The sequence below is a fragment of the Microchirus variegatus genome (genome assembly GCF_963457635.1).
Source record: "Microchirus variegatus genome assembly, chromosome: 3".
Lineage (NCBI taxonomy): Eukaryota > Metazoa > Chordata > Actinopteri > Pleuronectiformes > Soleidae > Microchirus > Microchirus variegatus.
Genome location: NC_139804.1, coordinates 29297487 through 29321472, shown reverse-complemented (window position 1 = coordinate 29321472; position 23986 = coordinate 29297487). Strand labels below are relative to the sequence as shown.

At 40.3% G+C, this 23986-nt stretch overlaps 3 protein-coding genes across 3 annotated transcripts in view; all 3 read left to right on the top strand.

Moving 5' to 3' along the window:
* Positions 1 to 10504: 10504 nt before the first annotated feature.
* Positions 10505 to 10921, top strand: LOC310925312 (histone H2A-like; the record flags this gene model as incomplete). The annotated part of the gene is made up of 1 exon (XM_083887233.1): positions 10505 to 10921. One exon carries the CDS (start codon positions 10505 to 10507, stop codon positions 10919 to 10921), a length of 417 nt encoding a protein of 138 aa, XP_083743359.1.
* A 1860-nt stretch (positions 10922 to 12781) lies between these two features.
* On the top strand, positions 12782 to 13198 carry LOC310925331 (histone H2A, orphon-like; the record flags this gene model as incomplete). The annotated part of the gene is made up of 1 exon (XM_083887256.1): positions 12782 to 13198. One exon carries the CDS (start codon positions 12782 to 12784, stop codon positions 13196 to 13198), a length of 417 nt encoding a protein of 138 aa, XP_083743382.1.
* Positions 13199 to 15755: 2557 nt separating this feature from the next.
* ppp1r37 (protein phosphatase 1, regulatory subunit 37) overlaps positions 15756 to 23986 on the top strand; it is a 29191-nt gene continuing 20960 nt past the window's right edge. Inside the window, exon 1 of the mRNA XM_083886948.1 lies at positions 15756 to 16673. Coding sequence (XP_083743074.1) covers positions 15932 to 16673 — 742 coding nt within the window. The 5' untranslated portion in view covers positions 15756 to 15931. The remainder of the gene's footprint in view (positions 16674 to 23986) is intronic.

The following is a 23986-nucleotide window of genomic DNA, read 5'->3' as shown; positions in this document are numbered from 1 at the left end:
AGAGTAGCTAGCTAACATTAGCTATTGTTAGCTGATCGCTTTCGCCCCTTGTTAACAGTGGCCAAATCCCCCAAAGTCAAAGTCGGGCAAAAAAAAAAGTGCTTTTCCTTCAAAATAAGGACATTTCTAAGTGACCCCAAACTTTTGAACAGTAGTGCACATTATTATTTGAAAGCTTTGTGTTTATTAGCTAATGTGATGGAACGGTTCAAGCTCCCGAGTATCGGGGTCGGAACTTAACGGAGGTAACTTGGCTTCTGGCTGCCTGTGTCTCAAATAGTTTTGAAAATATTGTTTTCTTACAAAAAGAATTTAGAGTGGGAAAAACGCTTCCTGGACGTGCATAACAATGGTAACCATGGGGGCAGTGTTTAGCCCACCGCTCTAAAAATAATGTTGTTGTTGAAACACAATATTCTTTATGGCCTGCTCTCATTTCTTTAACAGTTGTGTTTTCCTCTTCCCTGTTTTTTTTTCATGTTGAGCCTTTTTCTGGCTGCACTGAAGCACAAAATTCACTTTAATTCAAAATCCAGCTTTTGCAGACAATTTCGACATCAGCCAGATGTGCAGCCGAGATCACTGGTTTACTGGAAGTGTGTACCGACACATGCCACATGACCCCGCAGATTCCCAAAACCTGATGTGAGTCAAGATCAGGTGTGTGTGTGTGTGTGTCTGTCTGTGTGTGTCTGTGTGTGTGTATGTAATTATGTAAGGATGCTATGAACCTCATATTTGGCAGATTTCAACAGCTAGTAGGAAGGAAGAGAAGGGAAGGCAGCCAAGAGGCCATGGAGCATTTCCATCAACAAAAGTCTGTTGTAATAATAATGAGCACTCCAGCAGGTGTCCAGGTTTTACTTGTTCTGAGATGCTGGCAATAAAGTTGAATGAAAATCATTACAAAAGCCATGACAAAATATGAAATAGCATGCAGCTTTTATTGTGAAAGAGAGACACAGGAAGAGAGACATCCCAGCTGTGGTTTGGTCACAGCATGAAAACACCAAAAAACATGTCACATAAACATCCTTCACACTCCATTTGAATTAATGGGAAGCTGTTCAGAAAGTGAAGGTCAAGAGGGTTTACTCTACATGCAATGTCAGAGCGGGCTGACCATAGCAGGAGGAAGTGTGAGTTTATCCATTATACTGAATTATACAGCAATCACACATGAAAACCATTGTCTGGCCAGAGTGCAAATACTGCTGTTTATATTAAAATGTCAATCAAAGGGGAACAAATGTTTGAAACAGTCGCAGTCCTATAATTTGTGCAGCATCTGTGAGGCTGAATGAATCGTCTCTACAACAAAGTCAACAGGTAATGACATGGTATTATCCTGACACCATTGTCTTTGACTTTATGTTTACGGATTCACTACTTTTCCTTCTCACAGATGTGGGCTAACATCGTTTTCCCCATTGATTATTTTGATCATTGTGTGTATATATGTGCATGTGTACATATACAGTATATAATTGTATTTTTTTTTAAATGTCACAGTATGTCTGTGTCACATGTGGGCCTCATTTTCGTTTTATTATTCAAATGAAATGTATGTCACATACACAATGACATGTTTTCTTTTGTTGTTGTTTTAAAGCTCCCATAGAGTGAGCGTTGTGGAGGTCTACTTACATAAATTAACTTGTTTTTAGGATCAAAAACCTCCTAGTTGCTGCAAACGAGCCCATCAAAATCTCTCCTCACTGAAGCTCTGGTCAGCCGCGCTGTTTCAGACTGAAATCTCACCCCCAGAAGACAGAACTGTGTTGTGATTGGTACCTGGAAGTGACATTATTAGCACACCAGCTCTCAGAAGTGCAGCTTCCCCCTCTGGAACAGTGGATGCACTGCAACTCATTATCAAAACATTGTTTTAACAATGTTTTAAAATAGCTTCTTCACGACTCCTCGCTGCAGTCCCTTTTACGCCTTTGACCCAAAGTCTGACCCAAAGTCAGAAGACACTGTCGCTAGTGAAAAACCTCCACAACGGACGTTCTTCTTCTTCTGCGGTTCAATGTACGCAACCGGATGTGCCCGGACTAGTGCCTGGAGCAGGAGGATCTGCTGTTCGGGGGAGACGGGATCCTTACGTCACGATTCCAGGCTTTTTCAGAGCGCTTGAAAATACAATAAAACACAGCGTTCTCAGCAGTGACTAAACTGTTTGTTTCCAAACTTGAGGGCTTCATAAACAAGATAATGGCACAGATACACACCAAAAAACAGCGTTAATTAGAACTTCCGTTCTATGGGCACTTTAACTGTTATTTGCTTTTATTTTTTGTAGTAGAATAACTCCCATTTTTACCACCGGAGAGCCATCTTTACACTTAAACAACATTGACATGTTTTTGTATGCATTAACGCGCAGATATCTTGCAAAGTGAGTCATTTATTCACAATCAAATACTGATATAATACCAAATAACACTGCTAACATGCGCCGGTGAATATTAAGCCTGAACCAACTGTTGACATCTCAGGCTCTTGCCAAACCACAACTGAACAACTGACACTTTCCACTGTCCGACGACCTCTTCAACCATCTGTCCCCTGCTCCTTCTTCCAGTCTGCTTTGGCCAAAGCAACAGCACAATAAAATAAATCACAGGGTCAGTGTGTAGCCAGAATGAGAAAACCAATCCTGAAGCTACAATAGCATCTGTTCTTCCCTCTGAATCACACAAACACACAGACACAAGCACGAGCCATGTGCGACAGCCTTGAGCTGTCAACTCTCAAACCCAAATCCTGCGGTTTCGTGTCATTATAAAGTTGTAGCCTAGCATCGCCTGACCAATTTATATTTGGAATGGGTTTGAACCACAGACCATAAAATAAAAAGTCAACATCGTCTTGCAGTTTGAGGACAATCCCACCAGGGGGCCACATCACTGGTTGCAAAACAAATGGAAGTATGTGGGGAAATGAGTGCACAGCTCACTTGATTTATAACACTATAACCACCATTTTTCTAAGGAGTCAATTGTCTCAAACTCTAGTTTCAGCTCTTCTTCTTTAAAATGTCTGATGAAAAATGTTACATTTGGTTCACAGATAATAAAGCACATAATGAATGAACACCAGTGTGACAGACAGGTGGTATCGCCCTAGTTGCATGTGACGTCTGTGAATTTATCGTTGGCGCTGACCTCATTGTGATTCTTGAGGCTTCAATTTTTTTTTTACGATTTTTTAAGTGTGATGTCACTGCCCCATTTGGAGTCTCTAAATGATTTTTAAAATGTTCACAGTGTGTCATCAACAATCATGTGCAGTTGGTTGTTGTTCTTTTAGACCAGGGGTTCTCAAAGTTTTGATACCTGAGGGCCAATTTAGGAACCCAACATTGGACTGAGGGCCGCCAAAGGAAAAAAAAACAGAAAGAAATCCCATTTGTAATAATTTTAATGACCAGATTGCAGTTCTACAGTTTAGCGTTAAGCAATATAAGCGTTAATATAATGTCATTTAAGCGTTAATATAATAACGCTTTCTAATTCACTGGGTAATTACCTAGTATTTTGGCCATTGTTCTTACCTTCTAATTACAGGTTAATACAAAGTGAGACATTTCTGTTACCATATATTTATTGGGTAAATAGCTAGTAATTGGGGGCTGTAGCTACCTGCTTATAACCCAATAATACACTTAAATCCACCATATAGAAACCATTTAAATACTCAGTATTTTTGTTTACACTTTGTTTGGTCTGTATCCAGTAATGTACAATAACAATTTAACAAGCTTAGTAGTTCCTGGATTAAAAATATCAACTGTAATTAATTGCGGCGGCCAGAAATGTTTCTGCGAGAACCAATGTTTTAGACAATAAAGACCCATCCATTTTGTCTCTTTTCCAGATTAAACTCTCCAAATCAGTCTTACATTGTATTAAAACCGGCTCCTTTTTATATATGAATATAACTGGCCTGTAGTCATTCTGTATGGACTGGCAACTAAACCCATCAGCAGGACCACATCTTCATACTCCAGTGGGTTTGTTACAGGCAGTTTCAGCCCAGTGTGCACATTTCTGTCAACAGAAGTGTAAGGGCATGCACAGCATGTGTGCTCATGCATAGACAAGTGTGGCTATAGCACTACAATATTCCCAGTTTACTCTGTAGCAGACCTTGAAACTAAATACACAGCCAAATATGTTACACAGACATTTAAGTCCCACTGCTTCCGTGCTTCCCTTCTTTGACCACTCCGCAGCTCACCGTCTGTGTCAGACCATCACAGAGACTCGGGAAGGTTTCCTCAGTCGAGAGTTAGTCGGTCCTCCAAAGCCGCAAACTTCCTGACAGTTTTTAATCCCTGGGTGTCAGTGTGTAAATCTTTAGAATGCAGCCAAGCGAGAAAAAGCAAATATTCCTCGTCTTGCCATAGTTGATATTTCTCCAGCCTTAAATGAAATGTACAATTCAGTTTTTTTTCAAGTTCTCAGGCTTATGTTGGGGAAAACATGTTATAACTTCCTGAGTAACAACCCGGGAATTGTTTCTGTCAAAAGAATTAGAGAAATTCTGAGAAACTTCCAGCTGTGAAATAGAGTGATATTCTGAGTTTATTGCCGCGCAGGGTTGTGTGGAGTGTCCAGTGAAGTGGGTGATATTGTCTGGGAAAAGGCTACTGCAACAACAATTTTTGTAACAGAATCCAAAAACCAGTAATATTAAATGGACAGTAACGCTGATGGCGGAGGTCCCTCTTTCTCATTCCCTCTCTTTCCATCTCAGTATCGAGTGCCAGGACGCCACTTCCTACATGGCGGTTCTCAGGGAAATGGGAGGGCTATGAACAGGAAACTTCAGAGAGCACATCACAGACAGACGGAAATGAATATTTCAAGAAATGAAGTGTGTGAATGCCTCTGTATGCATGTGTGTGTGATTGTGCTTTATGTGCGTGCATGTTGGATGATGAGGCACCAAGGGTGTAAGTAGGAGAAAGAGAGAGAGAACAGGAAGGGAATTACATTAAAAAAAATGACTTATACAGTGGAGAATAGTGTGAAAGAGAGCCAAAAGAAGTTATGGCTGAAAAAGAAGGAGAGACAGAAAGGAGAGAGAGAAAAAACAGATGGAGGAATTAAAAGCAGGCAGGAATAGGAGTTTTGCACAGGTGGGATGGACGGATGGGTGGATGGGTGGATAATGGAAAATCTCTTTGTCATAAGTCCTTCCGCCTTCTTCTAATTACGTGGCAGTGGATTTGCGGAGACTGTCTTCTTCTGGTCAATCCCCACACACAGCTGCTCGGTTGCCAGACCGAATTCTCCCTCCATTTTATATCTCCCAAGTTCCGCCCTGTGTTTTCCTAATGTTTAAAAAGGGAAGCACTTTTTTTTTTTTTTTTTTTTTTTATTGGGATACCTGGGACATGTGTTATGGACATATGGTAGCCATCGCAGCTGGCTTAGGACCTGAGGAAGTAAAAGATATACGTAGGGTGATGCGGGAGCAGAGGTGAGGTGAGGAGAGACGGTTCAAGAGAAAATTCACAATTTCCATACGTGGTCAAAGCAGGAGGGAGTCGTTTCAGAAACAGGCCCTGCTTGGCGTTAATACTTTACCATGGCAGGATGAAGACGAGCGTGGGTAGTTATGGAGCGTTTGTCAGAAGGTGAGAGTCAGTGTGGTCCACATGGTCAACCGTGTCCTGTATCTTTTTATGAAGATGAAACTTTAATCTGGCTGTCACATATGATGCATCTCGTGTATCTACAGTGGAAGAGAGAGGGTTGTCACATCTCCTCATTGAGATATTTTTGTCAAGGTTCTTCGGCTTGTCCTCATAGGAGAACCTTTTTTGGTTCCAGGTAGAACTTTTTTTTTATAAAGGTTCCACCTGGAACCCTTTTGGAGGGTTCCACCAAGAACCCTTTTAAAACCCTTTATTCAGGAAAGGGGTTTTAAAGGGTTTTCTGGATCAAAATGGTTCTTATTGGAACCGTTAGTGTTACCAAGAACCCTTTCTTCAGGAAAGAGTTTTTCAGAAGCAAATGGTTCCAGGTAGAACCTCAGCCCTTGTAGAAGGACTCTTTTCGAACCCTGATTTTTAAGAGTGTACACCACTGACGCTTGCTTGACTGACGCTCATAACTCAGTGGTGGAAGAAAGTATTAGTCAAAGTAGATTAAAACTACAGTTTACAACATAGATACAGGCAATGTTCTATAATATAACATCATCATTTATTAGCTGATTTTATTTTGTATCAATAATTTCAACATTTCTAATAAAACAGTGATAAATGTCACTGAGTGCATCAACTAATCACTCAATTTAAGCTTTTAGAGTGACGTCATATTTGTCGTATTGCTCTTGGAAAGAATGCAAAAGACTCTATCAGAAAATGTTAAACTATTCCTTTAAATTCTGCTTTTGAAATGGAACTATCAGATTATTTCCTCTATGAAAGAACATAAAAATACAGAATGTGTGACATTTTACTCCGGTGAAATACCCCCGCTCTCTCAAGGCAGTTTTTCCTTCAGTTCCTGGGAATCAAAGAAGAAGTGCAGAAGAGATCATGGAAAAATAATCACAACCTCAAAGGCATTTTTTTTTTAGTTCAGGAGGCGACAGACTCGAAGCATCTGAGGATCCTGGGATCTCGGGACACCAGGCTGCATTGTGGGTGTTCATAAGGTTTCCTTATTAATGTGGATTCACTTTAGAGAATGACTCACTCTACAATTATTGTGTGAACACGTCACACTAACTGTCGAACCTTTATTAACCTCTGAGTGCAAGAGGGGACAGACGTCTTTGACTTTTCTGCTGTAAAAGCTCCAATGTCACTGTCCACTTTATGAATGAGCGGAGGAGTCGTCGATGATAAATTAGTTGTTGGAAGAGGTGAACTGTCTCGATAGAAGGAATGTCGGGATTCTGTTAGTGCATATTTAAAGCTCCGGGACATCTATCGCCCCCCTGTGGATTTCTGAGTAATTTCCAAAACAGTCTGCGCTATGACCTACAGTTTTGTCTCCCCTGTCCCCGACACCTTCTCAGTCATGAAGCGATCTCGCTTTACTTGTGATTCTTTTACCTCACCTGCTCAGTCGTGATGGAAAATTGGAATGTCGCCACAGACACAAAACGATAAAAACTGCTATGCTGGAAAAACACAGAGAGAGTGTCGTTGTTTATATATTTAAATGACACACTACAGCAGGGATCTCAAACTTGCGGCCCACGGGCCATATGCGGTCCCCTAATCAATTTCATGTGGCCCGCCAATTAATGTCAAGTTGTTTTTGTATGTTTTTAAAAGAAACACTTTTATTTTGAAATTCTGTAAAATGTCATCATAAATACTATTATTTCGTGATATATATTTTTCTTAATTTTTTTTTTTTTTTTTTTTAATGACCGGCCCCCAACTGACACTCAGTGTCCCCCAGGTTGAGTTTGAGACCCCTGCACTACAGGTTTAAATATGGCAATAATACCAAATACCACAACCCTCCACCCGTGTCTATAATCTGCACAATTGTGTCTGTATGTATGTAGAAGTTATCAGTTATCAGATATAATCTCCTGTTGTCTCCATTCAGATGAGAGAAGGAAGGGAAAATAGAGCAGTATATTATCCACCTAAAAGCCACATTTACATAATGATTTTTTTTTTGTTCAGGAAAAAGGAAACAATCCTGTGTCAGTGAGGCTGTCTCTATTGTTTACTTGTCTTCCTGTTTTTTTTTTATGATAATACAACACAGGGGTGTGACAATCTCTCCTGCAGACACTAAAGAGATTTTGTTAGGACTTTCAGTGTCTGGTTTTGCGTTCAATCTCTGTTTTAAATCGTATGTTTGGATGGTTTCTCCACTTCCTCTGCTCTCTCTTTCATCTCCTCTCCTTTACTCGGCAGCAGACTGCAAATCCCAGTGTTAGTGGCTACAGTTGCTAATAAATACAGAGGACCCACGGGCTTTATCCAGATGAAGACTCTCAGGAGACTGTCACAGAAAAAAAACTAATGGTTTGTCTCAATGATGACAATTCGTATGATGAAAAACTTCAGACGTACAGCCTGATGTTGTCTCAGCTGAGGAATTAGATAAATCTCATCAATCAGAAATCAGCTCAGTGTGTGTGCCCTGGCTTTATACTCAAGAGTCAGGTTGCAGAGATGTGTGCTCCTGTGTGACCCGCCTTGTGCTGGGAGGATGGTGAGGGGTTGAAGTGAGTCACATCCAATCTGTCCAAGGACAACCTGCAGGGAAGGTCCCTGATTAATTTGTCTTCCCCTGGGTTCTGCCATTGGCCCTCTGCCATAATACCTTCATGTGAAGTTCAGAGCACTTCTCTCTCTCTCGCTCTCTCTTTCTGTCATCCATCTCTCACTGTCGGTCAAATCTGGCAATGAGGATACTGACAATGACAGAGCAACGTGTCATTGCATTGGAGCAAACAGAAACTGAAAACCTAACTGTGTGACCACAGCTCATTTGGTGTCACATTGGTCAAGAGCATCATCAGTCCACTGCAGAAGTGCAGTTCCGTATCATAGATACCATAGTGGGCAACGGTAGCTCAGTGGTGGTGGGAGTTGTCTTTCAGGTTGTGGGTTCGAGTCCCTGCTAGTCTACGTGCCAATGGTGTCCTTGTGAATGAAAGATAAGAATAATGCATGAGTGAATGGGTGAAAGTGATATATAAATACAAAGCAGTTAACAATTTCAGCTCAAACCACTATGCTAAGATTGATTTTTAATAATATTTTAAGATACAGAACATTTGCTCCATTGAGGAAGTAAATAATTCAGATTCAAATTCTGAAAACGGTACTAGTCCCAGAAGAAGGGCAATCATCAGTTCTCACATAGGGACAAAATAAATACATTAAATATATGTATATACATATATAAATGTATATATGTATATATATATATATATATATATATATATATATATATATATATATATATATATATATACATATATATATACACACACACACAATACACTACTTTACTTTATATTGTACTTTATGTACTTCATGTTGATGTTGATGTATTGGTGACATGATACATACATGCACTACAGTGATATTCAAATAGTGTATATAAATATATATATATATATATATATATATATATAATATATATATATATATATATATATAACTGCCTTGTGCCTTGCCAGTGAATATACATTGACGCGCCATATTATTAGATACACAAGACTGATATTAAAGTGGTAGGTGTGGCTGGACCTGGTGTCACTTGATGGTCTTCTGCTGCTGTGACTAACCCTAACCCTTCTGTATATCTTGTTGATAGTGAGTGCTTGACTGAGTTACCGTTGTGTGTTTCAAAGCAGTTGGGCCAATGTCTTGGGACTACTGCCACCCAAAAGGCAACTATTCTCTGTAGAAAAAAACTCAGGATTGTTGTACATGACAATCCAAGTAAGTCTGTATTTTCTGAAATAGTCAGTAGGTCATGTGTTACCCCACATATGGGTCACTAGGTATGACCAATATACACTCAGATTCTGTGTGTGCGTGCGCGTGTGACTCTGATGGAATGAAACACTTGATATAGACTTGTACACACTGTTGGGAGATGAGTCATCAGTTTGTTGTTCAGCATATCAGGCCTACACTGAATGGTAATGTAAAGCATCATGACACCACTAACTGTGGTTTTATAAGTGGACTATGTTCAAGAAAGTCTTATTTGAGTTTTTTTTTATTATGCAAATAAGACAATACAGACAGATGTCACATACTGTAAAGATTAAACATGAGGTCTGTGCTGCCACCTGCTGCTGCCACTTTCACCTGCAGCTACCTCATGTTGATGAATCTCATGTTTGGGCTATGTAATATACTAACGTAATTGTAATGTCAGTATTTTATATATCAAGTCACGGCTAGATCTTGTACTTACAAATTACTAATTACACTAAAACACAAGTTCACTGTCACTGAAACAAGGTGTAATCTCTCACCATGTGAAATATCTCAATAAATAAAAGAATTCACATGACACAGGTGTTTGATTTTTACATCATTTGACCCTTGTCCATGCAACATGTGCACTTGAGAAGAAAATAAGAAATGTACTTCAAATAAATATGGATGAGAAACATCTCCACATGCATTGTTAACGTCTGGGAGACACTGCAGTGCAGTCTAATACTGGAGAGTGAGTTTGCTTCATGCAGCGGAGATGCCAGGTGTCATCAATCACCCCGTTACCAAGTGACAAGTACAAAAGCAGTTTTCACCACACGCCTCCTGTCTCCATTCAGAGAAACTGCTGAGTCCTGGTGAGTGTTAATCAGAGGTTTACCTCAGAAAGATGAGTTTATATGATTCTTTTTAAAGTGTGTATGTAGAAGCTGCCATGCAACCCTACATTTTGACATCTCAGATGCTGTTTGAATGAATAACTATTTGTGAAAGATAAAAACTTTGAATATATCCTTTTCTTGACAGCGTCATCTTCTCCAGTCAAAGATGTCTGGCCGTGGAAAGAAAGTTGTGCCAAAAGACAAAACTTCAGTGTCCAGGTCGTCCAAAGCAGGGATCACGTTCCCAGTGGGTCGCATCCACAGGCTGCTCAAGAAAGGCCACTATTCTGAGCGAGTGGGCAGCGGCTCTGCAGTTTACCTCGCGGCTGTCCTGGAGTATCTTTGTGCGGAGATCCTGGAGCTGGCAGGAAATGCCTGTCGTGACAACAAGAAGCATCGCATTGCTCCACGCCACATCTTGTTGGCGGTGAGAAACGATGAGGAGCTCAACAAACTGCTGGGTGGTGTCACGATCTCAGAGGGTGGTGTCATCCCGAACATCCAGGCGAGCCTTCTGCCAAAGAAGACCAAGGTGTCTAAGGATGACAGCACTGCTAAGGACTTTCAGTCTCAAGAGTTTTAACTGTGAATATGCAATTGTTTTATTTAATCATTAAAGCCATATGTTTTTATAATTGTCGAGTGCTTTTGTGCAGCCATTTCCCAACATGTCTTGTGGCAGCATGAATGGTAAATATCACAACATTGTCAATAGCTCATGTAAGTGGTTACTTGGCTGATCAGTCTTGCTGCCCATTTTAACTTGACTCTTAACGTTCAAGAGGTCAAGTGGCCGTTGCTAAAACCTTCACTGGAGGCCAAACTTCACCAGGATAAGTTATCCTCAACACCTATTCACATTTGGGACTCAAGGAAGTACATTGACAAACTTAAATAAGACCATGTTACAGATCCAGGAAGCTTGAATAACTCTAAATGAAAATCTAATAAATTGCACGTTTGTTGCAAGTGTTGGGCTTCCTGCTGCAGCAGACCTCTCAGAACAAATGCAAACCAATTCCAAACTGACTAAATCTACGTAAATTTTAAAGGGTGATTTTAATTCCAACGCTGAATATACCCAGGTGTTTGACTCTAATGTCCTTTGAGAATCATTCTATACATCTTTACAGTTTAAACCTCCCTTCACTGGTTACCAGTGATTTTTTTTTTTTTTTTTTTTTATAATCCGTTTTAAAATCTTGACCCTACCATTTATAGAGCTTTTCATGGTCAAACTCCACTTTTCTGATTTGCTGCAGCTTCACACCACAAACTGCAGACCAGATTTTACTTGTGGCCCCAAAAATCCACTTCACGATGTGAGGTTCTCCTGAAAGACCGTTTTGCTTAAACAAACCTGTGTTTCAAACCAGTTGGGCCATTGTCTTGTGACTGCTGCTACCCAAAAGGCATCCTTGCCTCTTTTTCCAAACTATTCCCTATTTAAAAAATAAAGAAAACATTGGGATTGTTGTGCATAAAAATCCCAGTAGGTCTGTGTTTTCTGAAATAGTCCGACCATACAGTAGGTCATGTGTTACCTCACATATGGGTCACTAGATTCTGTGTGTGTGTGTGTGTGCATGTGACTGATGGAATGAAACGCTTGATATAGACTTGTACACACTGGTGGGAGATGAGTCATCAGTTTGTTGTTCAGCATATCAGGCCTACACCTCATGGTAATGTAAAGCGTCATGACACCACTAACTGGTTTTATAAGTGGACTATGATCAAGAAAGTCTTATTTTAGTTAAAAAAAAAAAAAACTATGCAAATAAGACAATACAGACAGATGTCACATACTGTAAAGATTAAACATGAGGTCTGTGCTGCCACCTGCTGCTGCCACTTTCACCTGCAGCTAACATGTTGATGAATCCCATGTTTGGGCTATGCAATATACTAACGTAATTGTAATGTCAGTATTTTATATCAAATCACGACTAGATCTTGTACTTACAAATTACTAATTGCAATAACACAAGTGCACTGTCACTGAAACAAGGTGTAATCTCTCACCTTCTCAATACATAAAATAAATCACATGAAACAGGTGTTTGATTTTTACATCATTTGAGAAGAAAATAAGAAATGTACTTCAAATAAATATGGATGAGAAACATCTCCACATGCATTGTTAAAGTCTGGGAGACACTGCAGTGCAGTCTAATACTGGAGAGAGAGTTTGCTTCATGCAGCGGAGATGCCAGGTGTCATCAATCACCCCGTTACCAAGTGACAAGTACAAAAGCAGTTTTCACCACACGCCTCCTGTCTCCATTCAGAGAAACTGCTGAGTCCTGGTGAGTGTTAATCAGAGGTTTACCTCAGAAAGATGAGTTTATATGTTTATGCTGTTCGAATGAATAACTATTTGTGAAAGATAAGAACTTTGAATATATCCTTTTCTTGACAGCGTCATCTTCTCGAGTCAAAGATGTCTGGCCGTGGAAAGAAAGTTGTGCCAAAAGCCAAAACTTCAGTGTCCAGGTCGTCCAAAGCAGGGATCACGTTCCCAGTGGGTCGCATCCACAGGCTGCTCAAGAAAGGCCACTATTCTGAGCGAGTGGGCAGCGGCTCTGCAGTTTACCTCGCGGCTGTCATGGAGTATCTTTGTGCTGAGATCCTGGAGCTGGCAGGAAATGCCAGTCGTGACAACAAGAAGCATCGCATTGCTCCACGCCACATCTTGTTGGCGGTGAGAAACGATGAGGAGCTCAACAAACTGCTGGCTGGGGTCACGATCTCAGAGGGTGGTGTCATCCCGAACATCCAAGCGAGCCTTTTGCCAAAGAAGACCAAGGTGTCTAAGGATGACAGCACTGCTAAGGATGTTGAGTCTCAAGAGTTTTAACTGTGAATATGCAATTGTTTTTATTTAATCATTAAAGCCATATGTTTTTATAATTGTCGAGTGCTTTTATGAGTTTGAGAAACTTTCGTGCAGCTATTTCCGAATATTCATCTCAACATTGTCAATAGCTCATGTAAGTGGTTACTTGGCTGATCAGTTTTGCTGTCCATTTTAACTTGACTGTTAACGTTCAAGAGGTCAAGTGGCCGTTGCTAAAACCTTCACTGTTGACCAAACTTCACCAAGATAAATTCTCCTCAACACCTGTTCACGTTTGGGACTCGAAGGAAGTAAACTGACAGACTTCAATTGGACTATGTTGCAGATCTAGGAAGCTCTTAATAACTCCTTCTGAAATCTAAATTGGACATTTGCAAGTGTTGGGCTTCCTGCTGCAACAGGCGTCACAGAACAAATGCAAACCAGTTCCAAACTGAATCAACCTACATAAGTTTTAAAGGGTGATTATTTTTTTTTTTGCTTTCAATGCTGAATAAATCTAGACTCCAATGTCCTTTGAGCATCATTCTAAACTGCTTCACAATGTTAGCCTCCCTTCACTGGTTACCAGTAAATTTTTATAATCGTTTTAAAATCTTGCCCCTATCTTTTTAGAGCTTTGCATGGTCAAACTCCAGATCTCTGACCTGCTACAGCTTCACAACACAACCTGGAGTCTGAGGTCAGCAGACCAGATGTATTTTACTTGCATTGTCTTGTGAAACACTTTGATTCCATATCTAGGAAAGGTGCGATAGAAATAAAATGTACTCGTTTACTTATAATTCTAGCAAGTACTTACTGTATGAGAAGGGGTAAGTTCACATAGTCTCTGCAGAGCTACTGAGATTAGTCCACAGCATGCCAATGACCCCAAACAAATAGAACCAAAGTTACAATGGTGATCTTAACAGATTGGAGTCAGTCTGTCACATACAGAGATGGAAGACCAGATGAACTCAATTTAACAAAGAAACTGATAAGTTCTCCCTAGATACTTGAAAGCACCTGCCTGCAAAGTACTTTGAAAAGCCTTTCTAACAGAGCAGTATCAGTGTTGACATGAGGTATGTGTCCCAGTACTGAGTGATGGTGCTAAATTTGTTGGAAATTCTACATATTTTCATCACACCTGCATAAGGTCACATATTTAGGTGTAAATGAAATATGTTTTCCTCCCTGGATCTGCCCACTGTCTATTTGAATTAGATTTTCAAACATCAACACAACGTGTACTTTTGCTCGTTCGATTTCAGGAGATGACGTCACACAGACTGATCCAGGCAACAGTCTCACCATTTGATATCCCTTTTACACACTGAAACCTTAAATATGCCCATATGCGCTTCATTCTAAAGGTTTTTATACAACGTATGTTTTATTTTTTTGACTTGACATGAGAAAATCTTTATATTTTTAAGTTTAATGTTCTCCAGTTCAATGCGTAAACAAAAATAATGCTACAATATTAAAGCACAATATCAAAGCAAACACAGCCGCCGCTGCACATATTTAAACATGCAATGAGAAAACTGGTGTTACGGTGATTCGCATGAACAGAATGTCTCTATCTGGACCGACCGCTGTGTATTTTTTGAATTTTCCCTCTGAATAACTGAGCGCCGCTGTTTTTGTAACCCTCTGTAACACCTATGGAAACAGTGCGCGTTCTGAACGCACCCCGTGGGTAACAACGTGTTGACGTCAGACGTGTGAACAAACAATTGTTGGACTTCAACAAGCTAGCGAATGGCACCACAAGAAAAACAGGTTCAACAGACTTGTACCGGGGATAGAGAGACCCGCGACACCCAGCTGCTTCGGAATATTCAGAGAATAACCATTAAATAGCTGGTGTTGTTAGTGTCGAAAACTCCATCTTCGGCGCGGCTTCGTTAGCGTCAACGTTAGCTACCGAAACATGCCCAGTGCTCGGAGTGTGACGCCTGTTTTTTTTCTGGCTGCCGCTGGTCGAGGGCTGTGATGCGAGCTGAGCTGCAGCAGCACCACAGAGGGTGAGACAAGAGCCGGAAAACATTTGTTTTTTATCATCCCGTTACACACAGGAGGAGAATGGACTTGTCGAGGGTAAACAGGCGACGGACATGCGAGCGTACACGGGCCTGAATGTCATTGTTGGCCAACAACTTTAGCAAGCTAGCTAACATTTGCTCGCTCAAATCCATGCAAATGCATAGGTGTTTAGTGTAGGACAGTACGCTTACATTGCTAGCGTAATGGAGGCACCCTGAGTGATTTGATCGTTTTCAACTGACTGACTGGTCCTTTTAAATACTGCCGACAATGTGCTGACGAACAGACAGCCTTTGACTCGGTTCCCCTTATCAAGTAATAATAGGACCCGCTTGCCTTATTGGGTCATAGTTGGACAAAGTTACCTGGTCCAGCAACTGAATAATTTCTCGAACAGTTGTGTTTGGCTCTCATTTTATGTTGTAATATTTGCGTATTATTGCACTAATGCACCAAAATCACAGGTGAACTAGTGTTACTGTAAGTTACCACAATAGAATAAACCGTTAGTAATTTAGGTGTTGTTATCATATTGCACTGGAATGTGATTTGGTCAATTAAGCATCAGTATGGGTGCACATCTACTAATGTTATTGTGAGTCAGAGATCAGTGTCAGGCTCGTCAGCCAGCATCCCTATAACATACTTTCTAGGCTGTCTGGCACAGTTAAAGACTTGAGTTTTACTGGAAATGAAAACATGAATATCGAGGAGCAGTGTTTAGATGTATGCAATGTAAAGACAAAAAGCAATGTGGACGATGAATGCAACACTACCAGCAACACAGAAGGGGTCACCCCACGGATCTCTGAACTGATGACGGATTGTGACACAAAAAAGCACACTATTGTTCCCACAGAGGCCACTGAAACGTTTGTGATGCCACAGCTCACTGACAACCTTCAGGCAGTGGAGGAGAATAATCACCAGGTACAAAATACACTGGAAATTGACGAGGTCAATGGAAATGGAAAGAACACTGCCAAAGACACTCCTGCGATTGCAAATTCCACCAGCTACATCCTCTCAGATGTGCAGCACAAGGGTGACACTGGCGTGGAAAAAATGAAGGAAGATAAAGACATTAATGTTGTAGTAGGTGAAAGGGGCGATAGTGGGGGCATGGACATAGGTGTGGCCCTGAGTCTGGATAAGACTGGGGTATCGGAGGCTGAATCGTCAAACAATAGATCATTGCTGGACAATGCTTTAGACTCGGAGCCCTCGTCCAAGGAGGACCCACCTGCCAACTTGGCAGAGAGCCTGTCAGATGTAAGTCAGGTGAGCAGCACAGACGCTCCTGCCACAAACCAGGTTGGACTGTACCCTTCAGTGGAGGAGGGGGACAATAAACAAAAGCAAAGTGGCAAAAAGGTGACATTTCCTTCAGATGAGGACATTGTTTCTGGAGCAGTGGAGCCCAAGGACCCCTGGAGACATGGTAATGCTGTGTGAATGAATGATGGTTCTGTCTCTTCCTGTCTGTTGTAGTAATTGTACTAAATCATATTTCCTGAAGTCGGTCTAATTACTAGTGCATGTATATATTTGATTGGGCTGGTTGAGATGTGCTTCACACTTTATTCCCACCTGGAAATGATAAAAGAGGCTGGTACACAGAAAAAGACAGCATGGAAAATCATGGCTAAGTCCAGACTCCAAGTGGTGTTCATCACTTGCTTACCACTTGCTGCTAGCTAAAGTTGCTGAAAGGGGGTATATCACCACCTTTAACTCAGTGAAGGTAGACTAATTTCAATCAATAAATTGATTCCCCTCCAGTACCTGTGTACTGGGGCAAGGACAGTAGTCCAGCTTAGTGAATACAACTATTCATGGAAACGTACCAAATGTGAATGTGTCTGGTCAGCTTGTGCTAGGAAGTAATAGTGCTATCATTATTTTCCTCAATTTTCCTTTTTGTTGAAAGGTCAACACTTTAGTCCATAAGTAGTCGGTACAAATGGAATTGGTATTGGTGTTTTAGTGTGGATGTTTCCCATCTGTTAAAATATGACACTACAGTCTTGAGCTCCTGCGCCCTCGGCCCTTTTCAAATAGTCAAATTGTTAACAAAACAGCTTAGTTGGTTGTTCATTCCCAAAAGTCAAATGCACCTGTATGTCTAAATATAGTCCTCAGGCCTGTGTTGTGTGCAGCATTGTGCGTGTCCCACCACTCCTTGAGGTGTGCCATTTTACAGTAGGTTCCTGTTTGTTCAGTGAAAACACGTCTGACGGGAGCTCCTGCAGGATATGGTTCTGCCTTAACTGTATTGATTCAAGGAACCCAATCTTGAAAGGCTTTAAAACAACGAGAAGTTACCTTTTCACTTTAACAGATCATATTCTATACAATAATACATGCGCAATTTTCAATAAAAGCCAGGATGATTTAAACCGATTCCCCTTTTAGCCCTACAGTAACACAGTGTGCCAGCAACTTACATAGGAACAGGGCACAGCTGGAGTTCAGAAATTGTTTACATCATGACACAAATAAAGAAAATTAGAAAGCAAATACAAAACTAATAGCATTTTGACTGCCACTCCAGATCACATGACATACTGTAGTAGATGAGGTTTGTTTGTATTATAATTTTGTTCATAAATTAATATTGCTGGTTTAGCTACTTATTTGAGATTTATTGCCTCAGGTTTTTTGCTGTTTTGAAGAGCTGGTACCTTGTGTGTGATCTGACACGACTCGCACACGCCTTCGTCTGGCATTGACATTAGATATTGAATAAACAGTCCAAAAATGATACAGTAAAAAACAAGTCACACAGTGGATGGTAGTATAATGCAATGTCAGGATTATGTTCATTCACCTCATACTGTCAGCTACCATCTGACCTGTGGGGTTTTAAGTGTAAGCCAGTCAAAGTCCTGCATTTTTTCTCTGGTGTATAAAACTTAAAATGTAGGCCAGACCAAGGCAAAGGTCAGTGGTATGAAATGCCCAGATGGGGGAGGGCAAAGAGAAAGAGGCAGCAAAACATTGATATGTAGGACCAATACAACCTCACATTTAAACTGGAAATTAACACTCCTGCTGTTCTTCACTAAGACACTTCAACCATTCCACAGTTGGTTGCTTATTCTGCCCACTTTACATAAATTATATATATATATATGTATATGGAAAGCATCCATTGTCTGACTTATCACTTATCACCCTACTTTTCTTAACCATTTCTGTATGTAACATGTCACACAGCCATTCTGATGGTATTAGAGATGAATTATCTTTAACCACTCATTTTGCAGGTGCAAAGTCTAAACCAGCTGGTGTTCTGAGCCATGATGAAACACCCCTCACTGAGAACACTCCAGTATCTTGATAACTGTAGTGGGGTGTCAGATAATTTATCACCCAGTGCATTTATGTTCCAAAGGTTCAGCTGATTAAATCATCTGATGTGATTGTCACAGATAGTTGATGGGGGTGGAGTTAATTGCATTGTACAGAGCATTTAGTGTGTGGCAGACGACAGTAACGGTGTGTTAAAATTATCTGAACATTTTCAGTCCAGTCAGTCAAGACAAATACTTCTATCTTAACTTCCAAACCCCCAAATTTGATTGAAATTAAGATTAATGAGCATGATATTACTCTGATGCACTCTCACACACATTCTCTATACAGTATGTTTGCTACAGTAGGCCACACAACGCCACTGATACTGTATACACCTGTGCTCTGTCACACCTGTCCAAAAGTCAGGTTACTCAGAAAAGTTACTTTATTGTCTTTGCTGTCATTATTATAACTTTGTAAAGTGTCTACCAAAAGCAGCTGCTTTAAAAGTCACTGTGTCCTACATTTGTGAAGTTACACATTTACCTACAGCATCTGCACAGTCTGAACAGTTCCTAGTCTGCAGCTTAAACCGCAGACAATCTGCACTCTTTTTTTATTATCATTATTTGAGTAACCAAACATGTTTGTTCTCCATTTTCTACTCTCTAAAAATACACACATAGAAAACAAACACAAAATTAACCCAAAACACAGGAACAGGTTGAGCAGGAATTGCACTATTTTTTATTTATTTTGCTGATTACCTGTGGAAATGTCTTAGTATTTGTTTTGCTGTTCCACAAATCACTCGTCACTGCTATAGCTTTTGTTATTTGAGTGGTGCTTTGCATTGTTTGGAACAAAATGGGTGCAGGCAGGAATATTTGCTTAAAACCATTACAAACAATGAACAGTTAGAATAAACATAAAAGAAGTTAATTGTAAACAATATGTGCAAGACATGCATTAGAGTGTACTTTACAAAATATGCCACAGACTTATTTTATATTTGGATAACCTACATTTTGGAAGCTAAATGAACCTAATAATTTATATATGCCTAAGGTATAGGACAGAAATGTTTGAATTTGCGTCTTTGGGAAACTAATTCTTATGTCATGTTTTCGCTCAATTGCTCAACTGGTTTGTCAGTGGTGAATGTTTTTTCACCCTTCCATAATCTGATTTCTGCCATATATCCTTAGGACATGCACATGGCACAGGCTGTCTGAATGTGTGTGCGGCAGAGTTAAAGATCAGGAAATGAAATGTATCTGAATCTCTACCTGAAGGCTCCTCATTCTTCTTAAGATGTGAGCAGAGAACCACAATTCATTCAGACCCTTTATCTGCAGATCTAATGTCAGGTTCTCAGAATCCCTGTCTTATGTCATCTGTCTGAAACAAAACCAAGAAGCCTGGAACGTCCATGTGAATTATAAGGCACTTTGGTAAGAGCAAAGGCAAGAAAGTATTAAATGTTAAAAAACAACAATATACATCTGCTTTAATTGCTGGCACAAACTTAGCTTCTGAACAGGAGAAAACTGCATAGAGTCATGAAATCTCCCATTTAAGATGACCACCTGGGGTCACAAGGGAGAAAAGCCAGGACAACAACAATAGCCAACTCTTGTATCATGTTTTCATTAGTACTATAATTTTTCAAGAATTTAACTAATCAATTTTCATGATATTGGCATACATAAAGCATGTGATGCTGGAATTAAACAAATCATATAAAACAGCTGCTGAATTTGGGACTACCTTTGCAATGTAGTACCAAATAGCTTGATTTTGTCTATATATTTTTAAAAACGTTTCAGTGGCCTCTGTGGGAACAATAGTGTGCTTTTTTGTGTCACAATCCGTCATCAGTTCAGAGATCCGTGGGGTGACCCCTTCTGTGTTGCTGGTAGTGTTTTTCCCTTCCCTGTCTAGACTTGAGTGTTGCGTCTTGTTTCCCCTCCAGGACTGGGCAAATACTGCATCATATCCTGAGATTCCTGAACTTCCCAACATGCTGTACAGCTTCCCCTGTTTTTGTATTCCATGTTTGGCTAATTCACTCTATGTGCAGTTTGAGATTAAATCCTCAATGCATTTGTTCACAGAAACACTGGATCATTCTTTCAGCTCATGCCAAGTAATTTTTTTCCCCCATCATTCTTACCAGATTGGATTTATGAACCCATGTTTCAGGATAGTTTTTCCCATGGCAAACATACAATAGTTGTAGAGTATCACCGCACTACTACTACCTCTACAACTACAATATTAGTAAAGAAAAATCACTTGCAGTGCATGTTCAGTAATTCCTACAATGATTGTGTTTATCCTGTAACTGGTCAGCCTGCCCCTTATCTTGTGTCATCAGACCCCAGGGCCACTTGGCAGTAGAGAATCTTTGACCTGTGAAAATTAACCAAGTACAAAAAAGACATAATCTTTAGGGCCACAAATCGAAGACTAAAAGTGAGTTTAGTTTCTGCTCTATGTAAGTGTTGGTAAGGTCAGTAGACTGGAAATGTAACATCTTGGAGTACCAAGAAGGTATGCAGATACATTCCCACACACTCGACTGCACCACTCCTCCTCGACCACTCACTCCTGCTCACTAATATAAACTATAACAAAGAAACTGTTTCTAAAGAAAAGTCAGTCATGCCATTTATCTGTGACATGATCATACCTACTAATTATATCAGCCCTCTGGGCTCACTCTAGTTTGTAAATGCCCCTGTTAGGCATTTTACGTGTGCCTCTTTGTTTGCCTTGTAAATTGGAGAAAGAAACTGAAACTGAAAGTTTGTCACAAATAGTTGGTCACTGAAAGTTGGTCACAAATATTGGCAAGCTGTCAATGAGCTCAACATGTGTATGTCATGCTCAAGGATGTCTTGAAAAATACATTTTGGCACAACAGATATTTGTTGACATGATATACAGTAGTTGGACAAACACAGGTTTTACCATTAAAATTAAGTAGAGTTATTGTTCAAGTGTGAGGGTAGGTCACATTCTAACCTTAAACTGTCGACATGTATTTATTTTCTGGCTTAGTTTCAGAAAATGTTACCTACAAAAAAACAATAGTTAAGTATTTTTAATTGAAAATATTTAGTACATGTAGATGTAGCATTAGAAGCTATTACATTCACTTGGTTTGCTTTTGGTCACATACCCTTAGGGTTATGTAAATGGGGTTACTTAGTCATTTACACGTTTGAGCTCATCTGTTTCTGAGTAGAGGGCAGCTATCATTCAGACTTTTCTCCTTTCTGAGTCAGTATGGTTCCATGCATAGTTTAGTCGAGCTACAGCCATTCCATTAGACTTCTGTCCTTATCCCAGTATACAGTACATGCACTAGTGGGTAATGGACTTATTGCATGATGTGTGTCCACCTCCACTCCCCTAGGGGGCATGCTTGTTAGTATTAGGGGTTTTCTGGTCAGCATGTCAATTGCCAATATTACCATACGTATAAGCAGGTACAGAATACAATCAGACTCCATGTCAGTCTAAAAATATACGAGCCTGGTACACATTTTTTCTTATGCGTGTTCTTCTACCATTACCTCTGAGTATTAGCCAGCGGTTGCATCTGTGGCACATGCACAGAGCCCCTTGGCTAGCTTGACTCTGACTCTGGTCTGAGGGTGTACATGATGTTGCAACTTGACTCAATTGCATTATCTGGGTATTTTAGTCCAAGTTTACATGCACTTTAACAGTTGTGTTTTAGTCTGACTAATACAAACAGATGGTTGACTTAAAGTCTGCGTGTTTTTATCCAGGCTGGTGGTAGCACAAACCAGCAGTGACACAGGCCCCCTTCATTTGCTCTCTGCCATCTCCGACAAGCCAAGCAGCCAGCTGTCATGTGTGAATGACGCTGCTGTCACCATCCACAGCACAGCGGTGTGAAATGGCAGTGAACAGGACTAGAGACTGAGGCCTATTTTCAACACTGGCACTTGCACGTTACTGGCAGCACTTGTGTCATCCAAGCTAACATATTTGTGCCCATCCTGGTGTTGTCACCTTAACATACAAGAGATGTCATGTTTCCCTGTAGACCAAATCCTCACTAAGGCAGCTAAATTTACAGTAAAATTATGCCTATTTGCTCTTTCCACATTGACTTCCCACAGTTCTTTGTCTAAATTAGAATTCCTGAACACAAAGATGACTTGATTGCTTCGTGATCCCATTTTCATTCAGCAAAAAAGACAGACCCACAAGACAGACAGCACAGTTAATAAAAACAGTGATTTCAACATTGTCTTACAAAATTGGTATGAATACATCACTTACATGAACTTGTGCATTATCGGCATTTGAGGCTTCAACTGACTCATCCTCCCTCTATTGGCATGACTGTCTTTAGGCATGTGCAAGAGTCATCTTTTGATGATCAGACACAGATGGACAGACAGATGATCCTTGAACTAATAGATGGTTATATAATTTATAGCAGTTATCATGTAAAATTAGCGCTTGGAATGCAGTAGAAGTAACAGCTGGCTTCTTGCTGCTATACAAACGCATGTATTTGTATAGCTCGACTAAGTTAAGTCGGTGTTTTTCTGATATTCCGGAATAATACACAGTATTTTCAAATGTATTTGCTTTAGCTGGGACCTTGTTGAAAAAGCACAGATGTATTGTGGAGTAAACGGCGAGAGAAAAAATGCATTGTAAGATTTATCTGACTACCTTGTGAGCTGAAGGACTACATGCTTTCTGTCTGGACTGAATGTTCGCAGATGCAACCACGATGAAGGTCAAACATGACATGCTGTGAAATATTTTCAATTGACGGCAGTAATGTGCAAGCAACTATCCAGCTGACGGTAAAAAAAAACACCTTCAGACTTGACTGGCTGAACAGAAGAAACTGTGCAAGATGATGATGATATACATCTAAGAGTGCATTTCTAAGGATTGTAATATCTGTATCCACTTTTCCCTTTTGGAGAACCGACTTGATCGAAATGATTTCCACTCAAAGATTGTAATCTGTCAGCATAGGTTATTCCACCTGTTTCAGCATAATGAATGGCACACATTACTTTCCACAGACCTTATGCTTTTGATTAGGGAAGCATTATACTCTATTAGTATAGATCATTCAAGAGAATTGGTTGTTCGTTTGCTGTTGAAAGGTGGATTGTATGTGAGAAAGCCACAGGTGTGGTAAATCAGTCAACATACGGACTACCACTTTAGTTCCTTCTCATATTATGTTGTTATGAATGCAGTATCCACAGACAATCAGACTGTAAACTGTAGCCGTCTCTGCTGTCCCAGACCTGTGCAAACAGCTGGGCAGGTGTTTATTGACAGAGCTGAAGCTTCCAGTTCCAGGTTTTCGCTGCTGTGTCTCAAGCTTTTGACTTGCAGAGCATGCTGTGCTGTGCTGTGTCTCTCTGTAACTAGTGAAAC